The sequence below is a fragment of the Gossypium hirsutum genome, chromosome D12, assembly GCF_007990345.1.
Source record: "Gossypium hirsutum isolate 1008001.06 chromosome D12, Gossypium_hirsutum_v2.1, whole genome shotgun sequence".
In the NCBI taxonomy this organism is placed as follows: Eukaryota; Viridiplantae; Streptophyta; class Magnoliopsida; order Malvales; family Malvaceae; genus Gossypium; species Gossypium hirsutum.
Genome location: NC_053448.1, coordinates 29723270 through 29748972, shown reverse-complemented (window position 1 = coordinate 29748972; position 25703 = coordinate 29723270). Strand labels below are relative to the sequence as shown.

The window sequence follows — 25703 nt, the reverse complement described above, 5'->3', positions numbered from 1 at the left end:
GGAGCGAATGACTCTAAGAAGATAGAGACATAAATGTGATTGACTAAATTTACAATACATCAGAAAAGTGCCAAGTAGAATAGATCCTGAATCCGTTTATAGATTTATTCACTTCTAACATTCATAGTGTGGCATACCTTAATCCTTAGTGGATGATGGACTATGTATGTGTGACTCGTATACTTTTATGTAAGTAAAAGCCTGAGTTCAAATAGATAAGGAATCGAAAAATGGTGGATTGGGTATACGACTTCTGAAGTACGTAGAACTATTTATAGTAGTGGAATTCATAGCCCAAGAAAAAAGGTAAATGATATCATTTCATTAGCATTACATGATAGATGAAAAGTGAACGTGGCCACAGGTTGTTTGAATTTGTGATGAATGACTTCATTACTATTCGATAGTAATTGACTGTTCATGAAGAAAGATGTAATAATGATTACTATGAGGTAAAATAGGATCATATTGGGAGAATGAATTTATCACAAAGAGATTAAAGAGATCTTATGAGGGTAAAACACTTATGACAAGGTCATTGGATGAGCAATGATCGAATAGCTTTCGTAATGATTTGTAATTGGGGAGAGCTCAGTCAGGATACTATAATGGAATGACTTCATGTCTAAATGAGTTTGTAATTAATGAGCAAAAAGCTGGAACTTAATTATAAATCATTTGGGCCCTAATTACATATGGTCAATCGGTCCATCTTTTAGCTCGTTGAAACAAAAAAAGAATTGAATTTAGAATCAAATGAATAGAAATGATAAAGTTAGAGAAATATGTTACATTCGAAAATGAATGTGGTTTCTCATTAAATATGAAAATGAACTAAAAGTTAATTTAAGTTTTTCGAATTATTATTTAAGTAAATAAATGAAGTTCAAAAATAAAATTAAATTAATTGGTTATTGTGAATCCATTGAATATAGAAATTAAATATATTTTCTCATAGATTCTTTTACGGTGAAGTTACCATGACTTTAGCAAAATTAGAATTAGATTGAGAAAATTATTTAATTGGAAAATTAAGTAATTTAATAAATAATATTTGTTTTGGGAAATAGAAAAACATGTATTGGGTTGGATTAAATTATAAATTTTTGGATTAAAAGTCTGGAAAGCACATGTAATTGGACTCAATACAGGAGAGGCCAACAACCATAATATAATTAACTAGGGTTAGCCGCCGCTCTCTCCTAGTAAAACTAGGGGACTTAATTTTCTATTAGATAAGTATTATTTGTATTCTACTAATTCAACCAAGAATTTTCTATCTCTCTCTAAATAGATGGAACTAGTAGATCTATTTACTTAGAAGTTTTCAATATTGTTATTCTACCAAAAAATAGTCAGATTTTATTTCTAAGTATAAATTCTATATTATGGAAATAACAATTCTACCAATTTTTCTAGAGAGAAAGATTTAGTTTCCTACTGAAAGTAAGAAAATTATTTCTGGTTTTGTATTTGATTTGTGATTGTTCGAGCCCACACTCGAAGCGGTTCATGGTACGAGAATAACGGAAAAAGTCGTTTGGTTAAAAGTCGGGAACAACAAGGATCCGTCTAGTACAAAACACATGTACTTTTCGGGAAAAGTTTACAACTAAAAATATTACAAACCGACTCAATTTTTAAATTTTATTTTTTCGTTGTCATAGAAAACCATTTCCAAATCAAAGTTTTCCCTAACAATTAGTATAAGAGTCAAATGGTGCTAAATTGTAAATAAAGTAAAAAGGACTAAATTGTAAAAAGTGTAAAAGTCAATTAATATTAGTTTAATTGAGTCAAAAGGATGGAAAATCATTATGGTAGGGATTTATATGGCAATTAAGCCATTTCTAATTTAGTGGACGGTATGTATGTATATTTTAAATTAAAAACATGTTATTTGATGGCATTTTTGTAAATTAGTTAAAATCATAAACAAAGTAAAAACAAAACAAAAGTTATCATCTTTATTCTTTTTCATTTGGAGAAACCGAATACACCATGGAAGCACCTCTAAGCTTTTGATCATCATACTCTAAGCTTTTGATCATCATAGTTACTATTACATGGTAAGGAATTTTAAATCGTCTTTTATGATTTTTATGTTTTTGAGATCATTGTAGCTTAATCTAGCTAGTAGAGGGACTAATTTGTGAAATTATCAAAGTATAGAAAATATGCCATTGATGGTTTTAAAAAATATTTGATGTTAATTGGTAGAATATGATGTTTGGGCATTTAATAGAAATATTTTGTTAAGTGATTTTGTATAATTTTCAAGTTTAAGGGTTTAATTGAAAATAATTAATTTAAACATGATTTTCTTGTGAAATTTTAGCATGTGAGGACTGATTTGGGATATTTCTAAATTTGGTATAATGGGTATAAAGTTTAATTGTAGAAATAATCATGTTTTTGTCTTATGGACCAAATTGAATAATATGTGAAAGTTTGGGATTAATGTGAAAAGTTGTAAATATAAATTTATATGTATTAAATTGAATAATATATGAATTTGAGGCTAATAATTGAAATCAATTATATTATAGATCAAGAACAAGTAGATAATCGAGGAAAATGGAAAGTTGTTAAATATTCTCTAAACTTTTATTGTTTTTGCAGTTTAGCCCAGGTAAGCTCATACGATTTAATTTAGTATAATTTATAATATTTCATTGACTTGAGAATTATGATTTGTGAATAATTATATATATTTAATGAAATAATCATAAAGATGATTCAAGGTGAGAAATGTAATTGAATTGTAAGATATTATACGATTTTGTATATCGAGCCTGGATGAACATAGGATAGGATACAATTGGCCTGCCAATAGGTTATATCGCTTGTTGTACGGGTCTGACTTGAGATGAGATGATGATTCCTAATTTATTCATGTCCACTGAATATACCGGAGTCTAGCATTTTTTGGTACTATAGTGATCCTGACGTGTTACCGAGTGTAGATGTAAAGCCTTCGGGGTTGGCACTTGGTGTTGAGGTGTGTTCTGAAAGGATGTTAGCTTACGGGCTAGGCACTTAGTGCCAAGGCATGTTCTTAGTTGGCTTTGCTTGTTGGAGTATTTTGGTGTGTTTCAGTGGAGAACCGCGTATCCATATCTGTTATATTGTTCATCGAGAAAATTTAAAATGATTAAATGAATTGTATATTTAATTGTATAAATATTTAATTGATTTCCAATAGTATATCGTGGCTTGATATTGATTGAATCCGTATGATTGAACAAATTATGCAACTTGTATATTTTTATAACTTGCCATTGATTGATTGTGGTTGGCAAAACTAATGTCTATTCACATTGTTGTTAAATGATTTATTATGTTTATTCAATAAGTTTTATCGTTTTAACCTGTGAACTAACTAAGCCTATTAAAGTTTACACGTGTCATTTTCATATTTCCTTGTAGATAACATTTTACAGAATCGAGCAATTGGATCAACGTAAACATCATACTATTCAGATTCTTTTTGGTAAATTTTGAAAATATTTAATTTTGGTATATGTGGCATATAATAGGAGTATCTTGTATATGTTTTAAGTACTTATTACAAGTGGTATATTCTCTACTTGTGTGATGAATATATGCTTTAGTTAATAATGTGTTAGTTTATGGTTTGGTATGAAAATTCATATATGGTGTGGAATTTGTCATGTAATAGGTGAAGTTGTATATGTTTTGAATAGGTTATGTATATGGTAATGGTAAGATGGATGAAATGCTGTTTATGTTTTGTAATAGCTAAATGTGATCATGTCAATACATTGTCTGTTTATGGAATTGTTATGTTGTTTGGTCATTTGGTATAAACCTTACATAGGTGTTAAGTTACGGTATATTTGAATGTGAATGGATGAGTAGAGAAATGGTAACTTTTGACTTGAATGTAAGGTATTTTTCGAACATAAAAGCATCCAATTGATATATGCTTGTGACTTGATAACATAGCCTAAATGTTGGATTGTTTAAGTGTTTGAATTGTGGTGTCAATGATGGCACATTGGTTAGGCACATAGGTTAATTGTTTTAGGATGTTCTGAGTATATTTGATTGCATTTTGAAGGCTTGTAATCATGTGTTTTTGGAATGTCTTGGCACCTAAGCAATTGGGTAGAAAGTAGATTGTTTTAGAGGTAATCTAGGCAGCACACGACTTGGGACACGGGTTGTCACACGGTCGTGTGACACAGCCCAGGTCGTGTGAGTACTCGAAGTATGGACACATGGTTGTGTCCCAGCCCATTTGTCTGCCAATGTCATTATTGTTTTTAAGTGTAGGTTTCACACGGTCTGAGACATGGCCTACGACTCGGCTGTATGACTCAATTTCAAATACACACACGGTTTGGCACACGATCTGCGACACAGCCGTATGGTCCTATTTTGAATATTCATAAAGGTAGACACATAGACTGGGACACGACTGTTTGTCCATACTTTGAGTACTCACACGATCTGGGTTGTGTCAAACGGCCGTGTGACCCCTGTTTTTCAATTTTCCCATATTTTTCTATTTTATTTCAAAATGATCTCTGATTGTTTTAAAAAAATTTTAGGGCCTTGTAAGCTCGATTTGAATGAATCTAAATGTGTATAAATTATTGAATGATATAAGATAATCTGTGTAATTGTTTTTATTTGAATCTAAATGTTCTGAATTGTACTGTAATACTCTGTAACACTAATCTGGTGATAGAGATAAGTTAGAGGTGTTACACGTTAGCTAGTTGTATCTTGACAAGAAAAAGAAAAAGTTTCTCGAATTGAAACAAGGAATCGATTAGTAGTCAAGTATGAATGGGAGTTTGTACAGTTAAGATAGTATGCTCATAATATTGTATCAAATGAAGAGATGTGCATTAGATTTGAAGACAAGTTGAATCATGAAATCTGAATGTCGATCGGAGCGTTGAAATTATGCGAATTTGTGGAGCTCTAAAAACGTGCTTAGAAAGTTGAAGAGATCTGCAAAAGTAAAATGTAGTCTGATTTGAGATCTTGAGATTTCAGTAAAAGAGGACTGTCCAAACCAGCTCAGACTTTTCCATTGAAGAAGTTCCGTGATGCTAATCGATTGACCGTTCCTTTAGGGTTCACTAATAGAGATAGACCTAAACATAATAATTTGAGGTTTGTTAAATCACTGAATGCTAGTGTAGGAACTGTAATAAATGCAGAAAAGAGTGTTTGTGAATAATATGGTAAAAGACATTTCGACGTATGTTGAGCTAAGCTAGGAACTTGTTTCCGATGTGGATCTCTTAATCATTTTCTCAAAGATTGTCCAAAATGACATAATGACTCAGGAAATCAGACTGCCAAGCCTGAAGCTACTCTGTAGAGAGGTAGATAACCTGGACACGATAGAATTACTATAGCTGGTCAAGGAAAAATTGGTGATACAATTGAACAATCCGAAGCTATAACACCTGCTAGAGCGTTTGCAATTAGAGCTCGAGAATAAACTTCTACTACAGATGTCATTTCTGGTACTTTCTTTCTTTTTGATATTGATGTATATACATTAATTGACCATGGGTCAACACACTCATATATATGCACTACATTGGTAGAAAAAAGGAATTTACCCATTGTGTCAACTGATTATACAATTAAGGTAACAAATCCACTTGGTTAATGTGTTTTAGTTAACCAAATTTGTAAGTTATTTCCACTGAAAGTTCGGGGTTACGACTTTCCTACTGATTTGATGCTATTACCATTTGATGATTTTGATCTTATTTTAGGAATGGATTGGTTGTCTGAACATGGTGCAATAGTGAGTTGTCGAAGGAAGAAGGTTAGTTTGAATGTTTGAATGGTGAATTTATTTGTGTAAACACCGATGGGACAAATTGCATGACAAATGTGATTTTGGTATTGTTAGCTCAAAAGTTGATTAAAAAAGTGTGTGACGCTTATCTGGCATATATCCTTGATTCGTGAGTGGCATAATAAAAAATCGATCAAGTACCAATAGTTAAAGAGTATGCTGATGTTTTCCTTGAAGAATTACTAGGGTTACTACCGAATAGAGAAGTTTAATTTGTAATAGAACTTGTGCTAGGAACATCTCCAATTTCAATAGCTCCGTATAGAATGGCTTCTACTAAGTTGAAAGAGTTTAAAACACAGTTGTAGGAATTGTTAGACCACAGTTTCATTCGATCGAGTGTGTTGTCTTGGAGTGATCCAGTTCTGTTTGTGAAAAAGAAAGATGGGTCGATAGATTATGTATAGATTATCAACAGCTGCATCGAGTTACTATCAAGAATAAATATCCGTTACCTCACATTTATGATTTTTTTCGATCAGTTAAAGGGAGCTATAGTGATTTCTAAATTTGATTTGTGATTCGGATATTATCTATTACGAGTTAAAGATCTTGATGTACTGAAAACTGCATTCAGAACTTAATATGGACATTATGAGTTTTTAGTAATATCATTTGGTTTAACTAATGCTCCTACTGCATTTATGGACTTGATGAACCGAGTATCCCAGTCATATTTAGATCAGCTTGTTGTGGTATCATTGATGATATTCTGATATATTCGATGAACGTGTTAGATCATGCCAAGCATGTGAGATTTGTGTTGCAAACTCAGCGTGAAAAATAACTTTTTGCAAAATTCAGTAAATACGAATTTTGATTACGAGAGGTTAGATTTTTGGGTCACATAATCTCTACTAACGATATCTGGGTTGATCTGAATAAGATATCGACAATTATTGATTGGGAAGTTCTGAAGAATGTTACAAAGGTTCGTAGCTTTTTGGGCTTAGAGGGATATTATTGGTGTTTTGTTAAAAACTTTTCTATTTTAGCAGCTCTGATGACAAAGTTATTGCAAAAAGATGTTAATTTTGTCTAGTCCAATAAATGTCAGAAGAGTTTTGATCAATTCAAAGATATGTTTACTAAAGCTCCAGTGTTGACCTAGCCTGAAACTGGAAAACAATTTACAGTGTATAGTGATGCATCTTTTTGTGGTTTAGACTGTGTTCTGATATACAATAGGAAAGTGATTGCTTATGCCTCGAGATAGTTAAAACCTCATGAATAGAATTATCCGACACATAATTAGAACTCGCTGCAGTTGTGTTTGCGTTAAAGATTTGGCAACACTATTTACATGGTGAAAAATATCACGTTTTTACTTATCATAAAAGTCTAAAATATCTGATAACTCAGAAGGATTTAAACTAGCGGCAACAAAGGTGGCTTGAATTATTAAAATATTATGAGTTAATAATTGACGAACATTTCGAGAAAGCTAATATTGTACTAGATGCGTTGAGTTGCAAATCTTTGTTTGCCTTGAGAGCTTTGAATGCAAGCTTAGCAATGGATAAGCAATGGTTCCATTTTGGCTGAGTTGAAAGTGAGGTCAGTATTTCTGTCAGAGATTCAAGAACTCCAAAAGAATGAATCTGAATTGTTAATGAAATGTGAAGCTGTGATAAACAAGCAAACAATTGATTTTGATATTGGAACTGATGATTGTTTATATTTCTGTGGATGTCTTTGTCTACCAAAATATTCCAAATTAAGAAAAAAGTTGTTAAATGAAGCACACAATAGTATTTACTCGGTTCACCCTAGGAGTACCAAAATGTATAACGATTTGAAGCAACGTTATTGGTGGCCTGGCATGAAATGTGAAATAATAGAGTTTGTATCTAGATGTTTGGTATGTCAGTAGGTGAAAGTCAAACATCAATTTCCGTCGAGTTTGTTACAGCCTGTGATGTTTCCAGAGTGGAAGTGGGAGCGTATCACTATAGATTTTGTTTCAGGGTTATCGTTGACTCTGAACAGAAAAGATTCAATCTGAGCTATAGTTGATAGATTGATGAAATTTGTTCACTTTATACCCGTTAGATCTGATTATTCACTCTATAAGTTGGTAAAGTTATATGTTGCAAAAATTGTGAGATTGCACGGTGTACCATTGTCGATTATATTAGATCAAGATATGAGGTTTACCTTTAGAATTTAGAGTAAGTTTCACGAGACTTTAGGCTCCAAATTGAATTTTAGTACTACTTTTCATTCGCAAGCAACTGGTCAATCTGAGTGAGCAACATAGATTTTAGAATATATGTTGCGATGTTGTATTGTTGAGTTCGAAGGTAGTTGGGAACAGTACTTGTCGTTAGCTAAATTTGCCTATAATAACAATTATCAATCGAGCATAAAAATTGCACCGTACAAGGATTTATATGGCTGGAAATGCAGAAGTTCATTGTACTAGTCTGAATTAAATGAAAGAAAGCTAGTTGGGGTTGATTTGGTACGAGAAGTGGAAGATAAAGTTAGAATCATTCATGAAAATTTGAAAGCTACGCCTGATCGTCAAAAATACTATGTCGATTTGAAACGTAAAGATATAGAATTTTCTATTGGTGAGAAAGTGTTCTTGAAAATCTCGTCCTGGAAGAAAGTATTGCATTTAGGCATAAAAGGAAAGCTTAGTTCAACATTTATCAGACCGTATGAAGTTTTAGAAAGAATCAGACCAGTGGCTTATCATTTGGCATTACCTTCAAAACTAGACAAAATCCATAATGTATTTCACATCTCAATGCTTCGTCGTTACTGATCTGACCCGTCACATATTTTAACTATGAATAAAATTGGATTACAACCCGATTTGACTAATGATGATGAGCCTGTGAAGATTTTAGCTCGGGAAATAAATGAGTTGAGAAACAAAATTATGTCGTTAGTTAAAGTCTTATAGCATCAACATAGGATAGAAGAAGCTACGTGGGAAATAAAAGAAACCATGAAATCCCAATATCCAAACTTTTTCTCTGGTAAGATTTTTGAGGACGAAAATTTCTTTAGGGGGAAAGTTGTAACAACCTATTTTTTCAATGGTGTCAGAAATAATGGTTTCGGGACCACAATTTCGTCTAATGAGTCCATAATTTATAGGTATTAATATTTTTATGGTTATGTGATTGTCATATTAAGATTTGGTCAGCTGATTTTATTATTTATTTAGATAATTTAATAAAATGACTAATTTGTAAAAGTCGTAAAATCTAATCATAATTGAATTGTAAGGATTAAGTGGCTTAATTATTAAATGAGAGAGGACTTATGTAGTAATTAGACCATAGTGAGTATAGATGGACGGTTAATTGCTTTTAAATTGTTAAAATCTATGTTTATTAAAAGGGTGAAATTGTAATTAAATAAAGCTAAAATAATGAATAATAAAATCAAAATTTATCATCATCTTCTCTAATGGTTCTTCCACTGATAATTAAAAGAGGATTCTCTATTTTTTAGCTTGAAAGGTTCAGTCATAGCTCCCTTTTGCATGTAATTCCATTTTGAGCTCATTTCTTTTAATTTTTATGTTTTTGAGATCATTGCAACTAGGTCTAGCTAACCTGAACCTTCATTTTCAAAACTATTAAAGATTTTGAAATTTTCCATTGATGAATCTTTCTTATTATTGATGTTAATTGATGAAATTGAAGTATTGGTTGTTGATTAGAATTAGTTTATTAAGTGATTGTTGATAGTTTTAGTTAAAGGATTAAATTGATAAAATATTTAAAATTTCATGGAATTTTTGTCAATTATGAATAATTGTGGACTGTTCTAGCTTAGGAAGAAATTTGGTTGGCGTGAGAAATTGTGAAATTTGGATAAATTTGAAATTTCAAGATTAGGGACTAATTTGTGAGAAGTGTAAAAGTTTAGGGAAAATGTGTAAATAATGGAAACTTAAGGGTCTCATGCATTGAATTGAGTTTGTAATATATGTGAATTTAATAAATTGAATTTAATTACTATATAGATCAAGAAATGAGTAAAAAAGACAATAACCGATGAAAGGGAAAATTACGGAGTAGTCACTGCGAATTGATCGGAAGTGGATTGTAGGTAAGTTCATAGTATAAATGAATTAAGTTGTATTATATTTAAATTAATGTTGTTTTGAATTAGTTAAATATATTATTCTGAAATATGAATTGTGCATTGATTACTAATAAGTATGAATGGATTTTGTAATTTTTGAGAAATGGATGTAATTATGAATGATGAAATCTTAGAATGAACACCTTGAATTCGTAGAATAGGTATGAATATTATGGAAGTGACTCTAATATGTTAATGTGTTGAATTCAGTTAACGACTCATTTGAACGTAGTAAACGACTAGGATACGACTGGCATGCCAATAGGGTAAGTCACTTGTGCAGGATTGCACTTCGGTGCCTCTATTCTCACTCTGGTGCCTCTGTTTACACTTCGGTGTCTCTATTTGCACTACGGTGCCTCTTTTTGCACAATCGTGCCTCTGCCTGCATTTCGATGCCTCTGTTACACATCTATGATGACCTTGGTGTGGTGTAGTTACCCGGGCATCTAAGTCAAGTTACTATAGTTCATTGGGCTAAGTGTTAATTGATTTATAGCTCAATTACTTATTTTTTTGCATATTTATGATGTTTTTAAGTAATAAATGTTGAGATGAAATTCTTATTATATATGTGGATGGCTACATTGAGATAATTTGATTAATAGAATTGGTTGATTCTCAGAAAGGTGTTATTATGTTATACATGAATAAATACTAATAGGGCGTGAATTTGTATTTGGTTATCAGGAATTAGAAATTATGTTCTTGTTTGTTTATATGTTAAATGATGTTTAAACTATGAACTTATTAAGCTTCTTAAGCTTGTTTTGTTTGTGGTTCTATTGTAATTGTCATTTTGCGAGCGGATCGAATTGGAGCTCACACTATCCAACCATCTTGTTAGCATTTGTATTCATTTTGGGATGTGGCATGTATATAGGTGTTTTGTTGTTGATTTGTAAATTTTTAAGTTATTTTGGTATATCTAGTGATGTGCTTGGTTTTGGATGTGTACTTGTGTTGGTTATGATTATGTTGATCCTAAATGGTATATATATTTGGTGATGATGATTTGAAATGGTTGCTTGTTGAGTATGCCCATATTTTGGTCAATTAGATTGGTGGTTTTAGGCATGAATGGTTAACTAATGGTAAAGCTTAGTTCTTATTGCAACTTGTTCATGAATTGAATTGGTGTGTGATTTGAGGTGCCTTTTGATGGCATATTGATTAGACATAGGATGAACAAATATTTGACATCTAATTAGTGTTTTGAATTTGTTTTTGTGAAATAGGCTAGTTGTGGTATGTCTTAATGTGCAAGTAATGATGCTTGAATTGGCTTGATTTAGAGGTTAAAAATGGAGCACATGGCTGGGACACGGGCTGTCACACGGCCGTGTATTTTTATTGTTTTAAGTGCAGGTTTCACACGGTTTGAGACATGGCCTACGACATAGTCGTGTGCCTCAATTTAGTTTTGGCACAGTCTGGAACATAGCCTGCGACACGGCTGAGTGACCCAATTTCGAATACACACACGGTTTGTCATACGGCATGCGACACGGTCGTGTGCCGTATTTCAAATACCCACACGGGCGGACACACGGGCTGGGACATGACCGTGTGTCTAGACTTCGAATGTTCACATGGTTTAGACTATGTCACATGTCCTAGCCACACGACCGTCTGACCCCTATTTTCAAAATTTTCAAGTTTTTCTGAAATTTTCTAATTTATTTCGATTTAATCCCAGATTGTTTCCAAACTATGTTTAAGGTCTCGTAGGCTTGATTTAAGGTCCATAAGTTTATTTTTCCATGTTTTGATTAAATTGTTATGTGTTAGAATTTATTTTGAAGAAAATTGTTCTGTTTTGATCAATAAAACTTTGTAACCCTAATCTGGCAACGAAAACAGGATAGGGGTGTTATAGTAAGTAAAAACCTGAGTTCAAATAGATAATGAACCAAAAGCTAGCACGTTGGGTATACGACTTCTGCAGTACATAACACTATTCACACTAGTGGAATTCATAGCAAAAGTAATGGGTAATTGGTATCCTCTCATTGGCATTACATGATAAATGAAAAGTGAACGTGACCACAAGTCATTTGACTTTTTGATGAATAAATTAATTAGTATTCAATAGTAATTGACTTTTCATGAAAGATGATATAATGGTTACCATTAGGTAAAATAGAATCATATTGGGAGAACAAATTTATCCCAAAGATATTAAGGTTATACTATGTGGGTAGCACACTTATGACAAGATCATTGGATGAGCACTAATCGAATAGCTTTTGTAGTGGTATGTAATTGGGGAGAGCTCAGTAACATTACTATAGTAGAATAACTTTGTAACTAAATGAGTTTGTAATTAATAGGCAAAAAGCTAAAACTTAATTATAAATCATTTGCGCCTTTATTACATATGTCCATTCGGTAGTTACGCTAGCTTATTGAAACCAAAAATGAATTGCATTTAGAATCAAATGAACAAAAATGGATAGAAATGATAAAGTTAAAGAAATGTCTTACATTCGGAAATGAATGTGGTTTTTCATTAAGTATAGAAATGAACTAAGAATTAATTTAAGTTTTTCAAATTATTATTTAAGTAAATAATTAAAGTTTGAAATGAAATAAAATTAGTTGGTCATTGTGAATCTGTTGAATATGGAAATTAAATATATTTTCTTATAGGTTCTTTTATGGTAAAATTGTTGTGACTTTAACAAAATTAAAATTGAGTTGCAAAAGTAATTTAGTTGAAAATTTAATTTAATAAATAATATTTATTTTGGGAAATAGAAAACATGTATTGAGTTGGATTAAATTATAAAGTGTTGTGTTAAAAGTCCAAGAAGCACATGTAATTGGATCCAATACAAGAGAGACCCAAAACACATCATAATAAGTATAAGGGACTTGTTTAATATAATTAACTAGGTTTAGTCGCCCCTTTCTCCTAGAAGAACTAGGGGACTTGATTTTCTATAAGATAAATATTATTTGTATTCTACTAATTTGACAATGGTTCTTCTATCTCTATATTTCAATAAATGGCACTAGTAGAACTATTTGCACGAAGTTTTCAATATTGTTATTCTGTCTAAAAATAGTCAGAATATATTTTTAATTATAAATTTTATTTTTCGGTAATAACATGTAATGCCTTATACCTAACCTGATTTACCTGATCCAAGTATAAGACATCACAATACTTACTTAGCTAACCTTTACAAGCAATGAAAGCCATATTGAATATACCTCTTATTTATTTAAATTCCTTTCTAAAACCATAGGTTTTAATAATACATTATTTGTTTGTCACAAAACTTTTAAAGATAAAATAAAACCATACAACAAATTGCTCAAATAGACAAACATATTTGTAGTGGGTATTACTATTTATCATTTGAAAAACATGTTTCTATAAGGATTCCTTTATATGCATAATGATTCCCTTGGTCTTCCACCATGGCGAATCCCTAGCTTGGTCCCTCCCGACTGATTGGTCCAATTCACATACCTACATACCAAAAACAGGCATATAAGTTCCAAAGAACTTAGTGGGTCTCTCTCATAATTACCTTTTTATAGAGTCGTAGAATCTTTTCGACTCAAGGGTTTGAGTTTCTTTTTAAACATTGGTGGATACAATTCTGATTCTTGATTGGCGGATAACCATACGTTAATCACTGCATTTAACTGTCTTATACTCCTTTCACTAAATTGATGGATCTCAAGACTATACATCATAATTTTGAATCCTATTACACCATTCCCTTGTAGTTTGTAGCTCGATACGATTTTCAAACTGATACCCAACGAATACTATTCTTGATGGATTTCTTTACATACTCCAACAATTACCAAAATACTTGATATCTTATACCTTCAAATTAGTCCATATAAACGAACTTATTGGAATAATATAACAGTTTAATATTGTAATAGAAATTCAAAATGACCCATTACAGAATTCAATAGTTCTCAGATGTGACGGGCTCTTACACCACCCACATTCCAGATTTCTCAAGTTCCTTGTCATGGCAGGTCACTAAAGCAGTTTCATCAGTTGGTTACTCTATCAAAATATGCCTCACCATTATACCTAAATCTCATGTAGCGCAAACTAGTCTCTCTCTACTTGATAATTACAGAATGCACTCTACGAATTTCCCAAGTAACACACCACAAAGGCTTCCAAAGAGAGTTCGCCACAAAGTCATTTCAGAGAATTCGCCACAAAGGCATTCTAAAGTATTCGCGACAAAGGCTTTTCATAGAATTCGCCACAAACACGTTCCAAAGAATTTGCCACAAATGCGTTTTAGAGAATTTGCCACAAAGGCATTCTAGAGAATTCACCACAAAAGGGTTCCAGAGTATTTGCCACAAAGGTTTTTTAGAGAATTTTGTGTTTACCATCCTGGTGGACAATCTCAATGGATGTCATGTGGCTTTTCCCTCATGGTCTTATACCTTAACGCCCTCTTAGCATATTATCATATGATGCCATGGTTATGGACTTTCCACAGATTTATTTCATGATCTACCGGTCTGGTTAGGATTACAGCTACTCTACCAGAGGCTACACAATAAATCTTCATTTTCACAGTGATCTGTATATCCGGTTAGCAATATACCTGCCCTATAGGAGGCTACACAAATAGGTCTCTTTCTCACCTTTTTACACAACATGAAATTTTTAGGTATTGAACGTATATAATAAGAAAGTATTAGACAAGGAGTACACACACACTAGTGACAACACCTTATATCACACAACGTCATACCATGTTGCACATTGTTCACCTTATTTATGTATTTTTAGATATCTCTCAAATACTTGTATTCGCATAATTACATGACATGCAAGAGTTAGGTTTAGAGACTCACCAGGGACCAACCTTTACCTCAGCTCAGAGCTTTTGCTTCGATAGTCCTTCCCGATCTAGCAGTAGCAAATGCTTAAACGATCATAAGATTTCCATTACAATCCTCATTACAGACATTTTACTAATATTTCAACTACAACAACCCCCATGTAGTGCCTTCATGTAACATTATTCCCTTTTATAGTCATATCGTGCAAAGTTGTAAAACTTACCAAAAAGTTGAATCATCTATCTTAGTTCAACCTTAACGAAGAGGAAGAAGAGAATGTTGGTTAGAAAGAAGAACATAAACATTAAGCAGATAGCCAAAAACCATTCGAAGTGTCCATTTCCAATAAATATATTCTTGATCCCCTGATTTCTCTAGCAAATCCACGGTAGGTAAAATAAAATCTAGCGAAGATTAATCCTCACTGTTGACCAGTCATGGGGAGGTCAAATTAATCTAATTTGCCCTTGTTGAGAAATGGCCAACCATGCTGCACATGATGATTTTTTTAGTTGGCTTGATATTGAGTACAAGTAATTTTTTGTTCATTTTGCTACTTGCTCTTTACTTTGATATCTGCCTTCTATTGCTGAAGATTCCCAACAACTCCCAACTAACCCGATATGAGATCCAATTGAATAATAATCGTACAAGTCGGGCGTACTATATCTTGGTGGAGACTCTCGATTGGCATGGTCTTAAAGACAATTAAGTATCCTACAATTTCCTCATACAATTGACAGTCTCTTAGTGTTTAGGCAAAACTTTGGGGCTTACCCCCTTTTATAGGCATGCATTTTCTTGGGTGAAATCTTTCTTTTCCCGAAAACATCTTGCGATCAATTCTTTAAGTAGTGCCAATGGGCGGATGGTTTAATGCTAGTATGCGCCAAAACTCTAACTTGCCAACCAACCAACCGAATGGCAGATTAATCTGTCATGGCGGGCCCAAAACATAATTAACATACATTATCTCACTCTTAATTGGATTCGTAATTTCTGTGGTGTGACATAACATTTCTATCGATTTCTATAGAAAGAGATTTACTTTCCTACAGAAAGTAAGAAAAAATTTTCTGATTCTGTGTTTGATTCGTGATTATTCGAACTCACACTTAAAGTGATTCGTAGTACAAGAATAGTGGAGAAGGTCATTTGGTTAAAAGTCGAGAATGACAAGGATCCATCTCGCACAAAACACAGGTACTTTTGGGAAAAGTTTATTACTAAAAAATCACAACCTGGCTCGATTTTCAATTTTTTATATTTTTGTTGTGACAAAAAATCATTTTCAAATTAGAGTTTTTCCAACAACCAAACCTTTCTAGAATCCTTATTGGTTGGCTTCCCCTTCAATTCCTTTTGTAACCTATATTGTATCAACAAATCTTTTACTTGTACTTGCCACAAATTAAAATTAATCTTTCCATCAAAATTCTCTATATGAAACCTCAGGAAACTTAACATCACAATTAAATACCGAAATAGTAAATGTAGTCTATGAACAATGCACCAGGTAGGTTATTAGGAAAGAGAGGTAGGTCACAATGGATACTTTCAAATACCAAGTGTTTCCTAGTTAGAACCTTTCCTGGACATGCACTTTCACATTATCACACTTCTTTCTAACAATTGAGGATAATCTTCAAGCAACATTGAAAATTTCTTTTTTGGTGTGGAAGATCAGACAATACTGTAATCACAAAGCACACTAAGAAAATTAACACTTCTTCAACCTTGGCTCTTGAAACCACTTGTTAAGATGAACCCCCACTTTGGCACTTAGATATCTTGATGCTCAAAAATAGAGAAATAAACTTGGATCAAATAACTCTTTTTCTTACTTTCTTATTTCCAATATTTTCAATCTATCCGAACACTTAAAAGTGGTATTCAAACTATTATTCTATTATAGTTTTTGGTGCAACTACGATATAACTCAATAAAAAAAAAATGAAACATCACATAAAGCGGAATTTGCATATCAAGCCATTCTTAATATTCAAATAATCCTAAAAGATATCTTTAAAAAATGAAATGTTTTATACATTTAAAATAAAAGTTTATTAGGTTGATCAACATTGAACTTTGTTGCCTTGCATTGGTTGATGAGTCTTGATGTGGTCAATATTGGTCAATGTCCATCAAATTATATATATATTTTTTGAATTTTTCTTAAATTATTTTTAAAGTAAATAATATATGTTTAAACTTTTGATTTTTAAATATTATTTTTTATACAAAGTCAACCTATTACCTATAATTTCTTCTTGAACTCTTAAATCAGAAAAAAAAATACTTCAGTGTACTCAAATTTACATTCTCTCGATTATTACAATAGCAATGGTACAAAATTAAGTTAATACTTAATCAACTTTAAAATATTATTTTTGAATTGTTTGAATTTTCTATAACTTATATATATTGAATTTGTAAAATTTTTTTAATAGTCTAAAACTTTAATTAAAAATATTCATTTTTAAAATTTTTTTAGAATGTATGTATATTTTAGTATTTTCTATAATTTTTTATATTTAGAATTTTTTATTATTTTAAATTTTTTTATTTTTCCTTTTTATTTTAAATAAATTTTATTTTATATAATTTATATATTATTATAATAAATTTTCATAAATTAAAAAAACAATTTTTAATATTTTTTTGCTGTTTTACCTTTTGTAATTTTTTGGTACAAATACTAGTGTGACAAAGCCGATATGTTGCTTTATACCACGTATCACTTTTTTATTAAGTCACATAATTGTTAGTTTATGCCGTATCATATTGTGTAACATAACAATAATTTAAACTAGAAATTCTATCGCAGATGTATATGTATAAAAATAACATATTTAAAATTTAGATGTGTTTAAAAGTAATATGCAATAAATAGTAAAAAGTTTGATTTCATGCTAATATATAAACACAAGAACACATTTGATTAATAATATTAAATGAATACAATTGTATATCCCTTTTTTGTCATCAATCCGGAGTTGGTATCGTGTTCACTTATGATACTAACTTAATCAACAACATTATTCATATACATAAATATATAAAAAAAATTAAAACACATATATACTTGTTAAAGCTTCAAATAGAAATTAAAAATTGCTTTATTTTAAATGATAAATGAAAAAAAAATATGCATTGTGTTCCTCGTTCAAATCTTATTATGGATAATTTTTATTGATTTATAAAAATATAAAAAAGACGAAAACACTCACATAATCATATAACTTACTTTACAAATAAAATGGCTTTTTTGGTAATTCCCTAGCTAACTTGGGACCTAGTTGGTGGGTGGCACCAACTCAGTAAAAGGCTTAATCTATGACTAGAAATATTATCATACGAATATGCGTGTGAAAACCACGAATTTAGGACATAGATGTGTGTTTAAAAATAGCATACTATAAATAATGAACTGTATGGTTTGAAACTAATTAATCATAATAACACATGAAATATGTACAATATTAAATTAAAAATAGATTAAATTGTAAGTAAAACAAAATTTAAACACGTAAATACATCATTATTAAGAATATTAAATATACTATAATTGTTAATAAATTGTATAAAATACATTAAAATGAAGCTTTGGTTTAGTGATTAATTTAAGATTTTACCAATTTAATTAGTGTGGGTTCAAATCTCATCATATGTATATTTTACAAACTTTTTTTAAGGTAACTTTTATTGATTTCATTAAAATTATTATAATCTGAACACAGAAAAATGATTAAAATATGTCCACCGACGTAATTCAAAACATGATTTTGAGGATACATGCTTACGAAATGTGCTGATTGCTGGATCACTTATCCACACCATATAGAATATATAGGCAAAAAAGAAGTGCATCTAACTGATTCTTGGAAAAGTGGGGGAGTTTCTAATTATTGAAATTTAACAGGATAATTAACAAATGTTAAATTTAATGGTAAGGTATATTATATTTATAGGTGATGTTATTGAAAGGAACAAATACCAACTACTTCATCCTACCAAAACAAAAACTTTGTATGATTTATATTTAATACAGACAAACATGGTGCATGGAGAACAGAGTTATATCGTAAGGGAGGAGTTCTGTTTGGTTTACAGTAGGCAGAATTAGGCTTGTATACGCTACAGTGTAATTATGAACAGATCATGACATTTGGATTTCTTTTCCCCTTCTGTTTCTTTAAACTTTCTGAATGTCATGTAATAATTGCAAAAAAGAAAAAATGGCATTTACATCTTTTAGCTACAATCTTGAAAGCAAATTAACCATATAAAAATCCAAGGAGAAATTTCAAGGTCTCCATTCCCCAAACCCAGAATTCAATCAAACTAACTACTTCAACAGATCTTCCCATTTGCAGTACTGCCCACCTGCTAATGCACGATAATATCTATCCCTGCAGTACACTGGTCTTCCGTCAGCAGCCTCTGCTGCAGCCGCCGCTAGATCGTCATCGTCCTTAACCTCAACCGGAAGTCGAAGCAACTCTTCTTTCCTACACAGTATATACACATGGAAAGTGTTGCTGTAAATATGAACCTTGTGTTGATTCTTCACATATGTCACATCCATGTTACCTTATCTTGAACTTTGTGTTGGTTTTTGAAGCAACAACGTTTGATGGTGCATCCTTTGTGACAAATGCTGTTTTAAAGAAATCTTCCACTGGTGTAGCGAAGATAAATAGAAATACTGATGTAACAAGCAAAGCCCCTGTTCCCACTAGTGTCTGCTTCAACAACTTGATAACTGGTTTAACCTGGAGGCCAACATTTTTCTAATGTCAAGCTTTCATGGCTTTTCCATAATCAGAATATGAATGTGATAGTACCTTATAAGAGCCCAGCAGTCTGTCACGAGCCAGGACCTGGAAATGGAAAAGGAATTAAACGATATCACTTGAGCTGATGAAACTGTATCTGCAAAAGCTTTTGATGGTGTATCTTAAAAGAGTATGATGAAGAATTTCATTCTTGTTGTTCTATTTGCAACTGTAGAAAATGAAAAAAAGGTTTGAAGGTTGTAATTTTCTTGGTTTAGAAACTACGAACCTCAGGTGGTTTAACCCACATTTGACCATCATACCAGCCAGTCTCTTCATAAGGTATTACTGCTGACAAAAGTCTATCCCCAACATAACTCCACCCCTGCATCATGCTGAAAATATTCATGTTTTGAAGTTCAAGCAAATTTATTCTCCGAACTTTGGGCTTATACGGTTAAATCAAGAACGAAGATGAAAGCTAAGTCATTCTTTTGTTGCGTTAATTTTGGAAAGTTTTATGGTGCTGAACAGTAAAATTATCATGGACGCCCCTGTACTAGTAGCCGGATTACATTTTGCCTTCTCTATAGAAGAAATAGACATATTAATCTCTGTACATTAGATCAAAGAGCAAACTGATCATCTATTAAAAATTTCACCCATTCTTACTATTAAAAACTAGTCCTATGGTGCTTTTACCGGTGCTTACCAGACTTTTAGCCTGTCAAATTTATTCAAATGGATCATGCTTTTATGGTTACAGCTACTTGAGTTATATTATGTTTTGATTCCATCCGTCTAATCAAGGAAACAGTTGAATGAATCAAAGGCCCCAATGTGTTCAAGTCTCAATAAAAATGCTTCTTTCTGTTTATACTCCACATGAATATACCGAAACAAAATCGTTCTGCATAAATGATGAGACTACTACGTTGATGCAAAGCTATAATCTTTTCATGTATAAATCACATGCATATTGAAGCCGGCATGTTTCTTAGATATACATGGCAAACACAATTATACCCACCGGAATGATTAACAAATGGCCATGACTGAAACAGTCTAAAAACTTGAAGAAGATAAACATACCAGATAAATTCTTAATACAATCAGTGACACGAGGAAGAGAGTTCCTGTTCCAGCTGCAAGCACAAATCTTAAAGGTTCCTGCAAGGTGTGAATTAGAACGTTATTTGGACCAATTATACTGTGTCGTACCGGAATGTTTTCGATAAGGGTATGCTTGTTCCAATATGTGTTGGAACATAAATAATTAAGGAAAATGACGAGTCTGAATAACATTACTCTTGAAGGATTAAAGCTTGCAGCTGCTATTGGGACTCCAAGAACCGTGAAAGTTACCAGCCAGAGTCCTCCTAGTCGAAGGAAAAATTGGCCTGGTCCCAGTTCGCCCCATGAATACAGAGGTCCATCTTTCAGGGACGAGTACTCATTCACCTATTTCGCCAAACAGATAATGGTGAGTATGATCATATATATATATATATATAAGAAATGCATTGATAACAGTATAGATTAGATAGCCTACAAGACATGTTACATCCGACTCAGAATCCATGTATGCCTAGCAAATCACAAGCTTTTCCATGCTTTCAAAGGAACTTTGAGATTTTAGTTACAGTAAATGCGCAGAACATACCGGTCTTTGTTCAAAAGGGACCTCAATTTCCAAGCCAGGTTCCCAGCTCCGGCCTTGAAAGCCGCCGCTCATACCACCGTCCATCTCATCTTTTAACGCCCTGACTGAAACCCGACGAGGCAGCTTGGGTCCACCACGGAACTTAGGTAAGCCTGAACCATAACTACTCCCAAGCTTAATATGTTCCGGAATAGGAATATTTAGAGAACAATAAACATTTAACCTAAGCATCTATCTTTCTCAACTAAGTTCGAAGCAGGCGACTATATGTTTTAGGAGCAAGAAACAGGAGAGGCGAAGAGAAGAGATCGCAACAGTTGATAATTGAGTTAATTTCTTTATAAAGAAAAAACATGGTTTAGTGTTAAATAATGTACGTGGAGCAGAAACAACCATAGAATTAGTTTGTGTTTTTTTGTCTTGTTCCATTGATGGGTTCTTAATAATGGGACCTATCTTTGAAATATATCTCGCCATTAAACTGCCTTTTTTGTGTGTGTGTGTGTGTGTGTGTGTGTGTGTGTGTGTGGTAGGAGAAGTGAAGATGGGAAGGTGTTGCTTAATGAAGGCAAACTGTGACAGTAATTGAGAAGCACGCTATCTTTTGTGTATTCCTGGTGTTTCCACGAGCGAGAGTTTATTAGATTGTGAGAACCATGGATCCAGGGTTGTCCCCCCATCATGACTTAGGCCTTTCCACGATCAAAATTTTTGGGTTGGGTTCCGCTACAAATTATAAAACATTATTATTTCAAAATATTTTATACTGTAATTTAAATTAAAATTAAAAATTACCAATAAGTAGTTGCAAGAAGTGAAAGTGAATTTCTTTTCCAAGCATTTGGACCAAATTCAAGTTTTGGCGTTGACATTGTTTAGATTGTTGACCTGTAATTAGTTGTTAGGTAACAAGCTAGGTATTAACAAAAGTAATTGGAGAAGTTGACACTTCTATAGGGGACATGCAATTCGATTTATCTACATCTGTGGAGCTTAGCTCAGTGAGAAGTATCTACTATTTTCAAACATTTACAACCAATGATTCTAAACCTATCATACCCCAGTGACAATTTACTCACACTTGTACCTTTAAAGACTAGAAATCTTACACTAAATTCTCCCCCTTGGAGAACTTAGCTTGTAAAATCACAACACAAAGGTTTTACAATCAAATGCACTCACCAAATAATATTTCATAAATAAGGATTGCTGGCAACTAAGTGTGGCCAGGCCGTGTGACTCACACGGCTGAGACACATGCCCGTGTCTCAAGCCGTGTAACAATCGAAATAGGGACACACGACCGTGTCCCAGCCCGTGTTCGTGCCCATGTAACTCTCTGAGTTGAGTCACATGGCCAAGCTACATGCCCGTGTGCCAGGCCGTGTAACTCTCAAAATAGCTCCACACGCCTGTGTCCCACACCGTATTTTAGGCCGTGTAACAACCTGACTTGCATGCAACTAAATCTACAGGAGACACACGTCCATGTCGCTTGGCTGTGTTTCACACACGGCTAAGTCACACGTCCGTGTCTTAAGCTGTGTGGACATGAAATTGGCCAAATTCAAGCCATTTCCAACAACTATTCATGCATCCACCAAAAAAACTTTTAGTGCACATTATCAAAGCATTAAAACCTTATCAAAACTTACATATAATGACCAATTTAATGATCCCAAATGAATCAACCAATATGCCAATCAAGGCACCTCAAACGCAAATATTTAAACTTACCTAAACATGCATTTATTTGATCTCATTTCTATCCTCGAACCTAATTCAACTTCTAACAAATCAAACATCAAATTTGACCATTACTATTCCAATACAAAACATGTCATTTGAGCCATTCAAAACATACAACATGATATAGTCACAATGACACAAACTAATAAGGCATCAAATGTACCAACATAGTTAACTTACATAATGTATACTTACCAAATCACCTTCTACCATTTTCAAACATTATAACTTAGTTCAATTATGAACTAAAACATGTCACAAGTAACCATTTTCAATCAATCATCAACATGCCAAATGAATCATATCAACAACCACTTTAAAGTAATCAACATCGCATAATTTGGTAAGGTGTCGAGATGTACCAAACTAATATAACTTTACAAAGCTTACACATACCAAAACATCATTTACACATGCACTATAATACCATTACAATCGTCCTATACACGCCATTATAAACCATAACCAAATTACTCAAAAACTACTGATTTGTACAATGGATAGTGTGATAGATCTCTGACGAATTTCCAACCCATCGAGCTTTCGATAATCTGTAAAGTAAAGGAAAATAACTATGTAAGCAATAAATGCTTAGTAAGCTCGTATAAACTTTAAACATAATATTCCATTTCAATAATGAACTTTATAGGATAAATAATAAGCTATACCAATGCCATAAGGTTTATAAAACTACATAACCATCAACTCACAAATGAGTAAGTCCATCAGTAACATAATAGGATTTTATAAGATATAATACGAAATCATCAACCTTTTCATAAGATTATGAACCTTTCTATTTACTTACTTTCCATTTCATTCCAAATGCTTAACATAAGCCTAAACAACATTATTAATTCAAGAGTTAGTGTATTTATTCATGACATGAGTAAATTCATCCATAACATAAGTATACTTCTCACATATAAATACGTCATTTAATTTATCAATCCTTTTATTTCATCATATTACATCCTAATTTTGAACTTACCATTTCATTACATTTTCTTACCTGTCTCATTTGCATAATACAAGACATAAGTATAAACATCAACCAGTTACACAAGCTTGACACAAGCCTAAGCACCAACAACAACACATGTTAGCATATTCAAACATAATCCACATGAGTTTAACATAGGTAAGTCATTACACATGAACATAATTCATTTGAACTCATCATTTTTCTTAACATATCATACTTTTAATGAAACTTACCATTTCAACCCTTTTCATAAATACATGATATAGTTCCTTTTGAACACTTACCATTCATTTCCTTTTCATGCATGTTGAACCGTTTAGAATATCATTGGATGCATGGGATAGCTCACACGAAGTGTGCTAACTTATAATTGTAACATTTACTTTCCTTTACATCATTGCTCACACGAGCTGTGAAATGGGTCTGCTCACACGAGCTGTGGGTCGGAATGTAAGCTACACGATGTTGCTCACACGAGTTGTGAAGTATCCGTAACAAATCCAAGATCTCAGCCATTAGTAGGACATTCAAGACCAACAATGGCATGTCATTTGTATCCTAAAAATTCCTAAGGTTCAACCGAGACTCGATATCCATCAATACATCCTGGCATAAATTCATTTACACTTAATTTCATTTGTTTCATAAAAATGTAATAACATTCAAATTTATCTAACATTAAAATAGTTACAGTTCATACGAACTTACTTGGCAACATTGCAAAAATGACTAAGTACAGGGGCTATTTGGTAATTTTCTCTTCTCATCGATTTTTTACTCGTTCTTGATCTAAATTAATAATTTCATTCAATTCATTAATTTAGATAGTAAAACTAATTCGTTTTATGCAATTTATTCATTTTTGACATTTTACAAAATTACCCTCAACTTTTTATTTTTATTCAATTTAGTCCCTATGTCCTAATCATGCAAATAAACCAATTTTATTAAAAATCATACCAGCCGAATGTTAATAGCATCCATTACAACCCACTTTTGCAACAATTTCACACCAAATCCTTGTATTTTTACTATTTTAATAATTTAATCCCTAACCGTTAAATTCATCAAAATCACTTAACAAAATACTTATAAATAACAAATAATACCTAAAATTCATCATTTAACATCTAAAATCACAAATATTAATCAATGGTAATATTCAAAATCTGTAACAGTTTCAAAAACAAAGGTACGGACTAGCTGGACCTAGTTGCAACGATCTCAAAAACATAAAAATTAAAAGAAACGGGTGAAAAATGGCTTACCATGCATAAATTGAAGCATGGTTGAACCTTGGTTCTTCTTTCCATGGTGTTTTGGTGATTGGTTCTTCTTTTCATGGTGTTTTGGTGATGAACAAAACCATTGAAGAAGAAAACATTATGTTTTCTTATTTTATTAACCTTTTTACTTTATTTTAATAAAAAAAGAACATATAAACATATAAAATTAAAAGAATTTAAAGCTTAAACCGTGCACCATCATAAGAATGGGAAATTTATCCATTAAGACCATCCAATTATGTTTCTTTAATCAATTAACACCTTTAAACTAATAGCAATTGACTTTTTCAACTATTACGATTTAGACATTTTGCTAATTAACTATCTAAATATCAAAATTTCTTAACGAAACTTTAATACAACCTTATTAACGTTCTGTAAATATTTATAAAGATATTTATGACTCGATTTATAGAAACGATGTCCTGATATCTTA

The 25703-nt window shown here is 32.2% G+C and overlaps 1 protein-coding gene across 1 annotated transcript; it reads right to left on the bottom strand.

Annotated features, from left to right (window-relative positions):
• Positions 1-18996: 18996 nt before the first annotated feature.
• Positions 18997-21900, bottom strand: LOC107945354 (protein CONSERVED IN THE GREEN LINEAGE AND DIATOMS 27, chloroplastic). The gene is made up of 7 exons (XM_016879321.2): positions 21248-21900; positions 20893-21045; positions 20677-20754; positions 19874-19969; positions 19654-19689; positions 19400-19581; positions 18997-19317 (listed from the first exon to the last, which is right to left on the bottom strand). Exons 1-7 carry the CDS (start codon positions 21476-21478, stop codon positions 19155-19157), a joined length of 939 nt encoding a protein of 312 aa, XP_016734810.1. The 5' UTR covers positions 21479-21900; the 3' UTR covers positions 18997-19154.
• Between the last annotated feature and the right edge of the window lie 3803 nt (positions 21901-25703).

Bases quoted from the DNA above. Each gene is read 5' to 3' on its own strand.
- LOC107945354 (XM_016879321.2), bottom strand. From the start codon at position 21,478: ATGCTTAGGTTAAATGTTTATTGTTCTCTAAATATTCCTATTCCGGAA. The intron at 19,690-19,873 runs GTTCGTAGTTTC...TTCCATTTCCAG, and splicing joins TGTGGGTTAAACCACCTGAG to GTCCTGGCTCGTGACAGACT. The intron at 19,318-19,399 runs GTAACATGGATG...TATACTGTGTAG, and splicing joins AACACAAAGTTCAAGATAAG to GAAAGAAGAGTTGCTTCGAC.